This window comes from Colossoma macropomum, unplaced genomic scaffold (genome assembly GCF_904425465.1).
Source record: "Colossoma macropomum unplaced genomic scaffold, Colossoma_macropomum, whole genome shotgun sequence".
Taxonomy (NCBI): domain Eukaryota; kingdom Metazoa; phylum Chordata; class Actinopteri; order Characiformes; family Serrasalmidae; genus Colossoma; species Colossoma macropomum.
In genome coordinates this window covers 39,743,083-39,757,156 of record NW_023494802.1, presented here as the reverse complement: position 1 = coordinate 39,757,156, position 14,074 = coordinate 39,743,083, and the positions used below count along the sequence as shown (strand labels likewise).

The following is a 14,074-nucleotide window of genomic DNA, read 5'->3' as shown; positions in this document are numbered from 1 at the left end:
GAGAGCAGGCTGAGAGAGAGAGAGAGAGAGAGAGAGAGAGAGAGAGAGAGAGAGAGAGAGTGAACACACTTTAATACAATATTTGCACATCTGTAGCTGTCAGTCATATCTTTTCTGGTCTACACTGCTGTAAATACCACCTATGTCTACTTTGTATACTGTGGATGTGTATATATGTTATACTATTTCTGACTGTCCACTGAATTCCTTTGTTCACTAACTGCAGTCTGTACAGTCCACTAATGTAGGCACTAGGTGACATAAGTGGATTTAGATAAGCAACTCACTGATAAGCCATCAGTCAGTGGTACAGTAACCTCACCACTGTCTCAACTGGAGTGTTCTGTTAATTATTAGATGCTAATTATTTTTAGATAAGGCCCAGTGTGTTGCTTGAGCGAATTCTGGCCATAAGTTTTCCCTTCACCTTAAGCAAGCGTTTCAGGGAGTTCAGTAAGTTTCAGCACTTCAGTTTTTCACATTGTGAAATTTAAATTCACAGCTTTAAACTCACCCTTTAATTTAAACCTAAGCTAATAAATGAACACTTGTGTATTTTAACGTTTAACGCAGGCTGCCACAGGCTCCCAGTGCAAGCATGAAGTTTCTCTGATGAAGAGAGGAACTAGTCTGAGAAGCACTGCTGCGAGTTTGAGGTCAGGCGGAGCAACAGATCATTTGTTAATGTCATGTTTAAATGTGTCACAATAACAGCTATTTTAGTAAAAAAGTAAAAGTTACTTGACCGTGAAACTCATCTATTTAGCGTTAAACTCAAAAATAAACACTTGAGATGTTTTATGCAAGCCGCCACAGGCTTACAGTGCAAGGATGTAGTTTCTCTGATGAAAAGAGGAAGCAGTCTGAGAAGCACCGGGGTGAGTTTGAGGTCAGGCTGAACTGTATTTTTCATCACTGATATTAAACTTCATAATGCAGATGTCTGTATCTCATTTTCTGAGAGAATCCTGACCAACTTCAGCAGGTCTTCTGGTGTCTGGATTGACCAAGGTATTGATATAATGCTACAGATATGTAATTTTGGCCTCAATAAAACTAGCTTCACTAGTCTTACTGCAGTACAGTGTAAGCTGCACTGAAATCACTACAGCAATATAATCATATATGCTGTTTCGTCTGTTTGGCGCAGGCCTCCTGCGAGTGCCGTGTAAGGGAGCGTACTGGGCAGGTGTTTCTGGATGATCTTCTCCATGCGCTGCAGGACGCTCTGTCTCTGCTGGAAGTCCTCCTCTGAAATCCCATGCTGCTGTGCTGCCTCCATCACCGCAGCGTCGACAGCCCTCAGCTGAGCCGCCGAGGGAGCAGGTAAAGCTCTCAGCTCATTCTCCTCCTGCTTCTCCTACACAAACACACAGGTAAACGGGCACCATGAGTCGCTCAGCTCGGCAGAAACAGCACGGCTTTAGCTTTTCAAAGTGACTGAAATAAATAACTGACAACAGTGTTCGCAAAAACTTAGCATGCAACAGGCTAAACAGGTTTCATTAGGAGAAAACAATCTAATGTTTAACATGTTTATCACGTCACAATAATGAATAATGAAAGAGTTCTAATACAGAGTTACTGTATTTTGCATATGAATGAAGCATGTAATCTTTTTATGGTGGTTATTTAGCCTTCCAGTTACTTTCCTTACTATGTACACATTAATAAACATTTAATAAAAAAAGCTCATTTAAATAATCAAGTAACACTTCTCTGAAAAACCTTTCTGACTGTTACAGATGTAACACGCTTCATTTGTAAATGATGAGGTCCTGTAATGCTGAGTAGTGACCGATCAGGTGATATCGATGGGGAAGGATGAGGTCACATTAGGGCAGCACAAAAAAACCCCCTGAAAAACTCATAAAAGCAGCCGAGTGGAGCGTATTCCATTTTGCCGTCTTGCAGAATGACTGGTATGAAACGAGCTCACGGTGGCCTCATCTGTGTGGTTGATATTGTTGTGCTGTGATAACCGAAGCTACAGGTCTGTTCTTTATTCATGTCAGCAAAGTATTAAACTAATATTCAAATTTTGATAAACATATATATAAATATATAGCTTCACACGTCCCGTCACGTGTTTAACTGCGTTCTGCAAGAATGATAATACTATCATAATAAGAGTCCCCTATAATTCTGCTGTTGTGAAGTCATTGAATTAATTGAACATTAAAATATTTATACTACCACTGCTACTCATAGTATTACTACTGTTATTATAATTATTATTATTATTAAGAGAAATATGAATAACGATAATTATAATTATGACAGGGATCAGTTATTGATAGTTGTAGTTTGTGGTGATAAAAGAATTTCTGATAAACACTAACAAAAAAAGAGCTTAAAGGAGTGTTTAAGCAAACAAAACCCTGGAAAAAATGATGAGACAAGTTTCTTTTAGGGGATTTTGTTTTTCCCTCAGGATGTGGTTATGAGGTATGAGGTGTGTGTGGGGTTTCCCAGCACAAATCTCGCTTCCTATGTGATATTCTATTTTTGGTGTCAAAGACGTATGAAGAATACAGTATATACACACACACACTGTCTATCTATGTATCTCTCTCTCGGGGCACAACACACACAATAAATGCCAGACCCAGCCTGGGAGCTGTGGGATCTGGAGCCGAGTTGTTCTGGAACAAAACAAGCCCAGATGATACGAGAATACAGAGTAAAACGCTGCTATGATTTATCAGCTAAAGGCCTCAGGACACCTGATTGAGCACAGTTTGTTATTAGTCTGTATTAAAATATTCATCAGTTATATCAGCTAATCATGCAGGCGCTTCCAGCCACTCGGTCACGTTTTGCGCCCGTGGGCTGTGGTGTTACTCACCATTATGTTCTTCTTGTGGCGCTTCTCCTTGATGTGTTTGTGAGCACCCTGGATGTTGTCCACGTGAACCGAGCACAGTTTGCATAGATACTGGAAATTTGGGTAGTCGGGAGATTGCTGCAAAATAAAATACAACAAATAATAACAACAACAATAATGATACTGAAATCTCAGACAGCAGGAAAAAGCCAGTCACTACACTGAGAGGCTCTTCACACATGCAGACTGAGGCTGATATGCTAATGCGAGAGGCTGTAAGAGGCCATTAACGGCTCCTCGACTGTCTCTGATGGGTCTGTGATTAACAGCACAGGAGGAACTGCCAGACCCAGTCGCTCCAGAGCACAACTGATCCAATTCGCACGTGTGAACTGTCAGCTAACGGCAGCTGAATGAGTCACAAACTGCATGCTAAACTGCTCAGGAAGCTCAGTTTACAACGAACTGCCTTTAGAGCAGCATTGTTCGTCTCTACAAACCCAAAAAAGAACATTTTTATTAGATTTTTACTTAAAAATTAATGTTTTCACTTAAAAATCCATCCAACATTTCATTTGACATGTTCAAACTTTTGCATTCGACTTGACAAACAGGTCCAGTTGTTGGAAAGTTAGGTCACCCCTGGTCAAATGACACATTGATTTTCTAAGTTGAAACAAGTCAACACATTTTCTACAGGGAACTCAAGTAGGACATTTTCAGCTACTTTTAACACAGTTTCTATTTATTTGCTTGTTTCACATGCTGGAATAAAAAACATATATAAAAATGTACCATGATTTTTGCACAAGACACATTTGATGGTGTGTTTTTCATTCAATATGTGTTAAATTCAACAAATAAGCAGCAACTGTGCATTAAAATGTGCAGAAATGTTGTTACTGTACGTGAAAAACATTAAATATCAGAACACAGATACTGAATGAAAATCATCAACGCGTCTAGTTCACACGTGTGAACTGTCGGCTAACAGTCGGCAGCTGAATGAGTCACAAAATGCACATTAATTTCCTGCTCTGTTCAACAGTAACAATGTTCCTGGGCCAAACTGACCCAATGCATGTTTAACCATCCAAAAATATACAGTTTTCTCTGTTAACATTATCTTTAATCTGTATTTAGTGCAATCACGTTTTTCACCCCTTACAGATCAATTTAATTCAGATAATTCACTCATTTTTCATTAAAAATAATTTTCAAACTGTTTTATTTGTTCTGTCTGCTTAATTCCATTCAAATCACACTAAATGAGCCATTTATTATTTTAAAACTACGTCATGGTTTTCAACAATGTTTAATACTGGAAACCTGAACAAAGAAAACTGTATGTGTGTGTGTGTGTGTGTTGTGGTTGAGAGGGATCAGAAAATCACACCGTGCCTCAAATTTTAAAAGAAATTAAATCAGTTTTGGTTCAAATTTTAAATTTTTACATTTTGTAGCCTCCATTCGCACTACAGGGTCAAACTGACCCGAACATCATGTGTAATATAAACATGTAGGGGAGTTGCAAACACACTAAATTAGTGATTTTCACATTTACAAGTTAATTGCACTAATTAAAACCAACAGAAAAAAAATAAAAAGATAAAAAATTTTTTTTTCTGCATTTTTAAGCTTATATACATATACATAAAAGTTCTAGAACTTTTGCACAAGACATTTTATGATTTTTAGACAATATTTTAAAATAAACAAATAAACAGCAACCGTGCATTAAAACATGTGGTTAGAAAATATTAAAATATCATCTAAATAACAATAAATAAAACGACTAGTTTTTGCTGATGTACAGAAAAAAAATTAAAAACTATTTTTTAATAAAAATAAAGTGAATTATCTTCTGTTAACCATGATCCGTAAAGGGTGAAAACCGCGATCACACTAAATACGGATTAAATAGATATTGAGCTAAAGATAAACGTTTATGGAAAAAAACACCTCTTTTAACTACTTTCGGGAGGTTAAACATGCAGCGATTCAACTTGACCCAGGGACGTTATTGCTGCTCCGTACTGACGACCTCCACCATACGCAATTTAATCACGACAGCGATAAATATCATCATATTACCCACTTCTGTGACAAACGCGATGATAACTGAGCAGAAATATGAAGGACTACTAATAACTTGTTATGCCGTAAGTCAACAAATGATTAGTACCGTAAAAATAAGAGCAAGAAAACCACAATTCAGGCTCCAGATCAGGAGGCAGTGAATCCTCAATACATGTAACAAGAAGTACAAACTGAAATAACACTGACCAAAGGCTGGGCTGGGTCAGGCGTGTGAGTTTAGGACTAAACTCTAGAACTGAACTCTACAGGGCAGCAGATCTCCAGAGTTTAGGGGTCGGAGACTGAGACTGTTGGGACTGTTGGGACTCACAACGCCCTGCATGTATCTCCTCTTTGTGAATGTATTTTTTTATAACACGTTTTAGGCCAAAATCTTCTCAAATCTATCGTAAAACTCTCTCAGACATCAGACGACATGTTCTGAACATTTCATGTAAAACCATTCTGTAAAGGAGCTTTTAGAGGGATTAAACCTTTCAGACGTTTGGTTCCCATCATCACCACTGCGAGCACTTTCACTTCAAACCACTCTGAATGACTAAGATCTAAATGATGCAGTTATGCAGACATTTTTAAAAGTCAGGGGAGTTCCCCTGTAGCTTTAAGGTTGTCTTCAACACTGTTGTGCGTAAAGGAAGTAAAAGCAGGTCTGGGCTGCGCTAAACAGATTAATCTAAAAACAATACATTTTACCTTGATTTAAAAGCAGTTATTGCAAATTATTATGTGGTCAATACGTGGTCAAAGCCTTAATAGCATATCGTTGCTGTTAACAAACCTTTTTTTTTTTTATTTACATAACTTGGAAATGCCAGTTCCCGTTCATATTGTGTTAAAATCTGATAAAATGACAAAGGAACCAGCAGATACGCTCCAAAATTACCCACATTAACCTCCACTGAAAGCTGAGAACGTTTTCCCTTCTCCTGAAAGTAAATAATTTACCAATACACTCTTAGCAAAACTGGTTTCACACAGAATTAAAGCAAGTTCTGACTTTAGTAGAAAAGTTCCAACAATAGCAAAACCTTTGGTGCTGCACAGAACCTTTTTAAAAGGTTCTTTACAAGAACCACACAAGGCTTTCCATCATAGAGACGAACTGGTCTGACATTCAAATAGTTCTCGGAATGTTTCACAGAGAAAGAGAACTTCGTTTGCGTATAAACTACCCTTTTTGTCTGTGTTACCTACGAAACCACACTCTCCAATTAGACGCTGTGTTAGAAATGAATCAATACTCCAGAGCTGGGATGGACGCTGGATTAGGGAATCCCTCTCGGAGCTCCTGGGGAGGGTGAAAGTTTTACCTTGGCCAGTCTGTGTATGTAGTCTCTCTGCAGTCTCTCCTCGGCCTGTTTGAGGCCCAGCTGCTGGTCAGAGGTGAGGTTCCCCTCGTCCACCGAGCCCATCACGTCTGGAATACACTCCACCGGACGTCTCCCCAACGCTTCACCTGAAAGAGAGAGAGAGAAAGTGAGAGTGAGAGTGAGAGTGAGAGTGAGTAACAGCCCCATTACATCACCATTAACCCCTCAGCCAATCAGCTCTGACCACCTTCAAACCTCTCACAACAAAAGACTTGTGAACTTAAGCAGCTTCCTGACCAGGCAAACCACAGCTGGACTTCACTTTATTTACTGTACAGATAAAATATAAACAAATGAGCAATTTATTTACAGTTATCTAGAACGATTTGAGTCAGTCAATCATGGTACATCAGTTTGTTTTACTCTAAAATCTCTAGATTAACACAAATCAGTACAAAACAACTCAGTAACATCTGGTTTAACAGTGCATGAGTTTTAATTTTATCTTACAATACAAAGAGTTTTAATTCAGTTTTGATTCAGTTTTAGGTTCTGTTTTTTATAAATAGGGCGAATATTAGAACCACTGTGCACTATACTCAGCTAGGCTGCTTCACAATATCACCAGTACACTCAAGAGCTCATGGAAAACCAAATTCTCATTTATTTTTATTTTACATTAAAGAGTTTGTGTAGTATGTAAACACGGTTGAAGCTTCAGTGCCGTTCACACTTACGTTATAAAGAGCGTTTCAGCTCTGAGTTCTTTTTGAATGAGGCACAGTGGAGGACAGCCCATCAGAACAGAGCTCATTTACATATATCAACTACACAGTGAAGTTCTGTTCATTGTACAGCTCACAGCAAGTCATGCTGTGAACCACATAAGTCTGGCGAACTAACCGAAGGGCTGGATGCAGTCTGAGCAGGCTTAGAGAAGTTCTGGGGAAGAACTTCCAGAAAAGATTTGGGTGACTATTGACTCTAGTGTTTGTCAGCTACATCAGCCTTCATTAGCTCTAGCTCTAAACTACAGAGGCAAAAACTGGACTCCAAACATGTCTCGGCTGATCGACTACATCTGGGGTAAAGGGAAAATTGTGTAAAGGTGTGACAGCAATCAAGTTCTTCTCGCACTGGAAACACTTTTTCTTGGTTAAACTACTTGATTTTTGTTCGTGTTGCATTATAGTTCTGACTCAGCTGGTGTGTTTTTATTATGGTTACATTTTTCCAATGCTAGCTTTCATTTTCAGTCCTCATGAAACATAACGACTCTGGTCTGCAAGGTTAGACTCAAATCTCCTATCTAACGAACGTTCATGCAATCTTGATTCATGACGAACGCAGCACGTACTCTGAAATGAAACCAGCAGGACTGTTTCGATCACTTTTGGTTGACAGTTAACCGTCATATAAATAACTGCAGTTACTGCTTTCATTTTCTTTTCTTCTTCACCGGTTTTCAACTATCAAAACACAAAAACTAGGGCCGAACTGGCTGATAACACTGGGTGCTGAACCAATACCGCAAACACACGCACACAAATGTAGTTAATGCGGTTAAGCAAAGCTACACGCTTTTCACAAGAGTGAAAGCATAAGAACTAACGGTGCTGGGAGACACACCAACGTTCCTCAGCCCTGCCCTCCAAACATGCTAGAGCACAAAGTTAGAACTTTATCTTGTTTTTATGAGCCCCAATAAATGCATTTACTGCCATCTTTCATTCACATTTTATTTGTCTGAACCCAACGACCCAATTCACATTCTGTCTGTCGCAGCATTATCATTAAAAATGATTGGAGACGGCTTAAACGATCACCATCATCTCCAACAACTGTGATTAGGCAATTATGTAGTAACTGTGAGGGGAGTGTTTAGCAGTGATACTGATGATCTCTTATTTAAATGACACCAACATAAACATGTCTATAGCGATGGACACCTGGACTGTGTTGCACCAGGTTTGTGTAAAGTCTTTACTGATTCAGCTACACTAGATAGTTTCAAACCATCCTTTTACTAAATTTGGCTGCACCGCAAATTCGTAGGTCATGTTTTAGCAACAACTAACCGATGCGTACGTCACTTTAACATGATGACATGTTCGGAACTGATCGGTAAACCCGCTGCCATGGAAACGCGATGGCAGCTGCTCTGACTTTTTCAATGGAAATAATATCCAGCATAGAAGGGAACAGTGTGTACAAGTTAAACTGAATAAAGCTGATTATCTACAGACGCTGTTTAGTCTTTAATATTTCACTGAGGAACACAAATACGCAGCTTTATAAACGATAGTTTCTGGCTGACCGACACGCCAGCAGATCAGTTTAGCCGGGCAGACGCTGAGTCTCTGGAGCTGTGGGTGTTTAGCTTCATGCTCGGAGTTCAAACCAGGCCGATGATTAGAGCTGTGAGTAAAGTCACAGCGTATCACGTTCAGTTTTTAGCTTAGTTTAACCAAAAAAAGTCAAGTTTTTGGTCTTTTTTTTTTCTTTCTACATGGTTTCTGATGGCTTCCCCAAAACTTACACCTGCTCAGGGGGGTGGAAATATTTAGTAACTACGAAGCTCAACGTTAAAACTAGTTGTGGTGCAACTAAGTAATGCATAAACCTGAACTATAACGCTTACTAGCCGTTTGAACTTGCGCAGAGCTGGTGCAACCGGCCACTGAACACAGCGGATTAGTCACAGTGCTTTGTTAGTGAACTTATGTTTCATACTATACACTATTCATAGTAAACAAACACAGATACACTCTGCACCACAGTGAGAACAACCAGTAATAAACCAGTTTAAATCTGATATTTTACATTCTTAAATATCCGAATGAGATTTTTCTGGATCTTATAAAACTGGACTGGTTGCAGAGTTGCTAGAGTCGTATTTGCACCACCGCGGGTTTCAGACAGGTACGAGGCACCTGGCTATAGATCGTACACAGTAGGGCTCCACGGTCAGCAGGCGGGCACCACCACATCTACCTGTGATTACTGGTCAGGGAAGTTTAGTGCTGTGACCTTGAGACACAGTGTGGGGAACCGTGGCTATGTTTTGTTCTGTTCTTTTCTTTGGTGCCTCCACAGTTTGATTCTCCCAGAGAGGTACTAGATAACACAGCACAGCATTGCAGAGCAGCTAGTTTTAATAAGAACAGTTTCACATACTTGTGTGTCTGTAAATGAGCACTTCTACAGTTACAGACTGTAGTCCATCTGTTTCTCTGCATACTTTGTTAGCCCCCTTTCACCCTGTTCTTCAGTGGTCAGGACCCCCATGGACCCTCACAGAGCAGGTACTATTTGGGTGGTGGATCATTCTCAGCACTGCAGTAACACTGACATGGTGGTGGTGTGTTAGTGTGTGTTGCGCTGGTCTGAGTGGATCAGACACAGCAGTGCTGCTGGAGTTTTTAAACACCTCAGTGTCACTGCTGGACTGAGAATCGTCCACCAACCAAAAATATCCAGCCAACAGCGTCCTGTGGGCAGCGTCCTGTGACCACTGATGAAGGACTAGAGGATGACCAACACAAACCGTGCAGCAGCAGATGAGCTATCGTCTCTGACTTTACACCTACAAGGTGGACTGACGAGGTAGGAGTGTCTAATAGAGTGGACAGTGAGTGGACACAGCGTTTAAAAACTCCAGCAGCACTGCTGCGTCTGATCCACTCATACCAGCGCAACACACAGTAACACAACACCAACACATCAGTGTTACTGTAGTGCTGAGAACCCAAATAATACCTGCTCTGTGAGGGTCCTGTGGGGGTCCTGACCACTGAAGAACAGGGTAACAAAGTATGCAGAGAAACAGATGGACTACAATCTGTAATTGTTGAACTACAAAGTGCTCCTATACGGTCAGTGGAGCTGATAAAATGGACAATAACTGAAGTGGCCGGTCAGAGTATAGCAGCCATATAAGTGCATCTGATCTGATCTGTTCAGTGAGGTCAGGACTGGAGCCACTGGTCAAAGCTAAAGCTGCCTCTGTCGCCTCACCTGCTTGCCTGTCCTTTGCTGTGGCCAGTTTGGACGGCTTGTTGTGAGAGCTACTCCCCTCCGGAGCGCTTAGCAGCACCTGGTGAGCCGGCTGCCCCTTGGCCGCTCCGCTCCTGCCCGCCGCTTTGCTGTCCTGGGCCTGCTGACGTCCCTCGGCCTGCTGGGCCGCAGGTTTTCCTTTCCCCCTCTCTCCGGAGTTGGTCCTGCCGGTCAGCCGGCGGGATTTGGAGGCCCTGCCCTGGTCCTGAGGGCTGCCCGTTAAAGTCCGGCCACCGCCGTGGCTGCCCTGACCCTCGTCCTTCACTCGCGACACTCCTTCCTTGTTGCGTCCGCCCGCCTTGCCGCTGTCCCTTTGAGACGCGCCGTCCTTCTGTCCTTTAGTATTTTTGCCCCCTGCAGAGCGAGTCGGCCTGCCTGACTTCAGGGGGCTTCTGTTCTCCTCCATAGTTCTGCTGCAGTCCGAGTCAAACTAAAACTCAGAAATAATAAAACAAAAAAGGAAAAAAAGCCCAAAGGGCTTCTGCCCTGCGGCAGACGACCACAGAGGCGAAGGGTGATCCAGTCCAAACCTAGAGGAGCACGGAAAAAGGTCAGCAGCGGAAAACTGAAGACACAACATCTGAATATCTGACCACATTTACCTGCACAAAACAGCCAGAGTAGGAGTTTAGTTAGACACCGGACCAAAACGACAGCTGTACGAAAGACTAGACCGTTAACAGTCCAGTTTACAGTCCAGTTTACATGCACATCAGTACAGTACGATTCACTATATAACCGTGTGCAAAAGTTTGGGCACCCCGGTCATATTCTATGTGAAAATAAGTGAATGCAACGCAGAGAACATGCACAATTACTGTTCGCTAAAATTTAGCATATCGAGCCGGACAAACATGCATACATAAAACGTTCAAATGTGGCATGTACAAAAGTTATGGCACAATTTTCATATATAATTTTATTTTCTGGCAGGAATCGGTCTTTTGATTCTGTGTGAAAGGTCAAACTGCAGAGGTCTGACGCCAACACTTCTCTGCTTCAGCTTTGGGTCCTATGTTTTGCACAGTACATATGCTCACACTGGTCCTTACTCATAAAAGCTGCACAGAAACTAGCGGAGATTTGACCATCTTGAATGACATACAAGCTACTTCACTGAACCTAAAGAAGTTGGTAAGCGTCTCTACAATGAACCATTTCACTTCAAACTGCTCTGAGTGACTTTATCTACATCTCAACCACTAAATTCTGCAGATTTTGTTTTCATTCTCAAAATTTCCTCTTTGACTACATCACAGAGCGCCCCCTTCAGGACCCCATCAGTTCATCACGGCAAGCTAAATAAACATTCTGCTTCATCACATGACAAACAGTGGGTCAAACCCACAGGAACATGGGAGTGAATGTGGGTAAATTAGAAGCGCAGATTCATATCATTCACCTATTATTTAGAATCAATCGTGATTGCACACGTCACGCGATTAACATGTCATTTGCATACAGAATGTGAAAGTAAAACTGATGTGTATAAATATGTATTATTATATAACAAAGGTACCGCAGGCGCAATTTGGGTATAATTTACATAAACAGTAGTAAAAAGCAGCGCTTCGATTTACATATCATTTACATAAACAGGCTGCGAGTAAGGCAGACGCACGGATGCGATTTGCATATTTCCAAATTCACATATTTACGTACAAAATCACGAACGTAATATTGACATATAACCAGCGAGAGTAACGCAGGCGCGCAAGACAAGAGCAAACGCGAACAATTTGCATAAAAAGTGAATGCGCGAGTAACGAAAACGCACAGGACATTTGCATATCATTTACATAACAGCGGACGCGCGGACCACGTGATTTACATATTATTTACATACGCAAAGTTCCGGCACGTATTTAGCGAGAAAAACCACTTGTTAACGCCAACGATGCAGATCAGACATTTGACGAAAGTATCGCTGGTTAAAGGTTAAAATAAGAGTGATTTAAGAATAAAAAACCCCTAAAACGATTCCGACCAAAAAACAATAACAATAACATTGAATAAAAACACGGGCTCTCTGTAGGCTAACGGCTAAGCTAGCTTGTCAGCGAGCGTCGAGACGTAAACATGAACAAAAGTAGGTTTATTTTGTAAAATATCTCCATTTAAACCGCGATAAATGCCCGTGTTTTTCATTTTAAAGCCGCTGCCCGGACACCTACGCTAAGCTAACTAGGTTACGAAGCCGAAGTTAGCTTCTCCTCCGAATTGTCCGGTCCACCTTAAGTGGTGCAGCAATTACAATCGGGCGACAGAGGCGCCTGGCTGTAGCTGCCCCTCCGTTTAAGGTGGACCGGTTAGTTCTAATTAGAGCAGATCTCCGACTCGCTCCGCTGTGAAGTTCCGACCCACCGAGACTCTCCGCTGCGCTGCGATCAGAAGCGCCTCGTCAAAGCCAACATGCTGCCCGTGTTCGAGGCTCGGTTCTCCCGCGGTGGCTAGTCGGACGCGGCCCGCTGTCCGGCGGTGTTTTTGTTTTCCTCCTCGGTGCAGGCCCCGCTCCAAACACCAGCCGCGGACGCCATGTTAGCCTGTCGCCGATGAGCATTGTGGGAAGGCGCGGCGGCTATAGCTTGGCTGCTTTTTTGTGCTGCGCGTTTTCTGCGCAGGGGCTGTTTGTGCGCGGCGCGCTGCGCGTCCGGCGCGCAGGGTTGACTGGAAAATCAAGTAATCCCAATCACAGGTCCTGCAGCCTCATACACTAAACATCTGTTACTAAAAACATTTTTAAAACATCAATAACATCAATTTTGTGTCAGATATTCAGATGCAAGTGATGGGGTGGATTTATCATTAACTTGCTCCCTGACAGTCCCTGTTAACGAGCTTTTTCACCAGAAACTTACAACGTTTTGTTTTTCTGTGAATACAGCAAAAGATGTCAAAGCTCTTTTGTCTGTCTATTTTGTATGATAGGATGTCGAGGATGAAGAAAAGAGCAACGTATCAATGTTGAATAAAAACTGTTCACGATACAGCTCACTGAAACTATTCACTACAGTGCACTGTCTGAAACTTCACTATACAGTGCACTGTCTGAAACTATTCACTATACAGTGCACTGTCTGAAACTATTCACTATACAATGCACTGTCTGAAACTATTCACTATACAATGCACTGTCTGAAAGTATCCACTATGAAGTGCACTTTGTCTGAAACTGTTCACTATTTAGTGAACATTTTCAGACATACCACACTTCGTAGTGAATATTTTCAGATATATTCACCATGAAGTGCACTATGTCTGAAACTGTTCACTATACAGTGCACTATGTGTGAAATTCTTCACTATATAACACACTACATGCACCAGATCTGAAACTATTGTATATAAACTACACAGTGCACTGTGTCTGAAACTAGTTACTATACAGCACACTATACCTGAAACTACTCACTATTTATATACTACATACTTTGTATAGTGCACTGTCTCAAATTATTAATCATATATTGCGCTATTTCTGAAACTGGTCACTATAAAGTGCTCTATGACTATGACTGTTCACTAAACAGTGCACTAATTCCGAAACTGTTCACTATATAGTGGACTATGTCTGAAATTATTCACTATTTAGTGCACTATGCCTGAAACTTTTCATTGTACAATTCACTTTATAGTTCACTGTCTGAAACAATTCACTATATAGTGCACTATTTCTGAAACTGTTCACTAAATAGTGCACTATGTCTGTAAAAGTTCAGTCTCAAACTGTTGACTGCATTATGCATGCTGTCTGAAACTGTTTACTATACAGTACACTGCT

At 41.3% G+C, this 14,074-nt stretch overlaps 1 protein-coding gene across 3 annotated transcripts in view; it reads right to left on the bottom strand.

Annotated features, from left to right (window-relative positions):
* The window catches only part of tut4 (terminal uridylyl transferase 4), a 38,360-nt gene extending 25,522 nt beyond the window's left edge, over window positions 1–12,838 (bottom strand). For 2 of the 3 annotated variants that reach the window (XM_036591085.1, XM_036591084.1), the window contains exons 1-6: window positions 12,658–12,838; window positions 10,255–10,823; window positions 6,238–6,383; window positions 2,849–2,965; window positions 1,183–1,360; window positions 1–9 (exon numbers count right to left, since the gene is read on the bottom strand). The exon at window positions 1–9 is cut by the window's left edge and continues 80 nt beyond it. In XM_036591085.1, the coding sequence (XP_036446978.1) occupies window positions 1–9; window positions 1,183–1,360; window positions 2,849–2,965; window positions 6,238–6,383; window positions 10,255–10,699 (895 nt within the window). In that variant the 5' untranslated portion in view covers window positions 10,700–10,823; window positions 12,658–12,838. Of the gene's footprint in view, window positions 10–1,182; window positions 1,361–2,848; window positions 2,966–6,237; window positions 6,384–10,254; window positions 10,824–12,657 lie in introns of those variants that run through there. The other variant, XM_036591083.1, reaches the window with a different exon arrangement.
* Window positions 12,839–14,074: the final 1,236 nt, after the last annotated feature.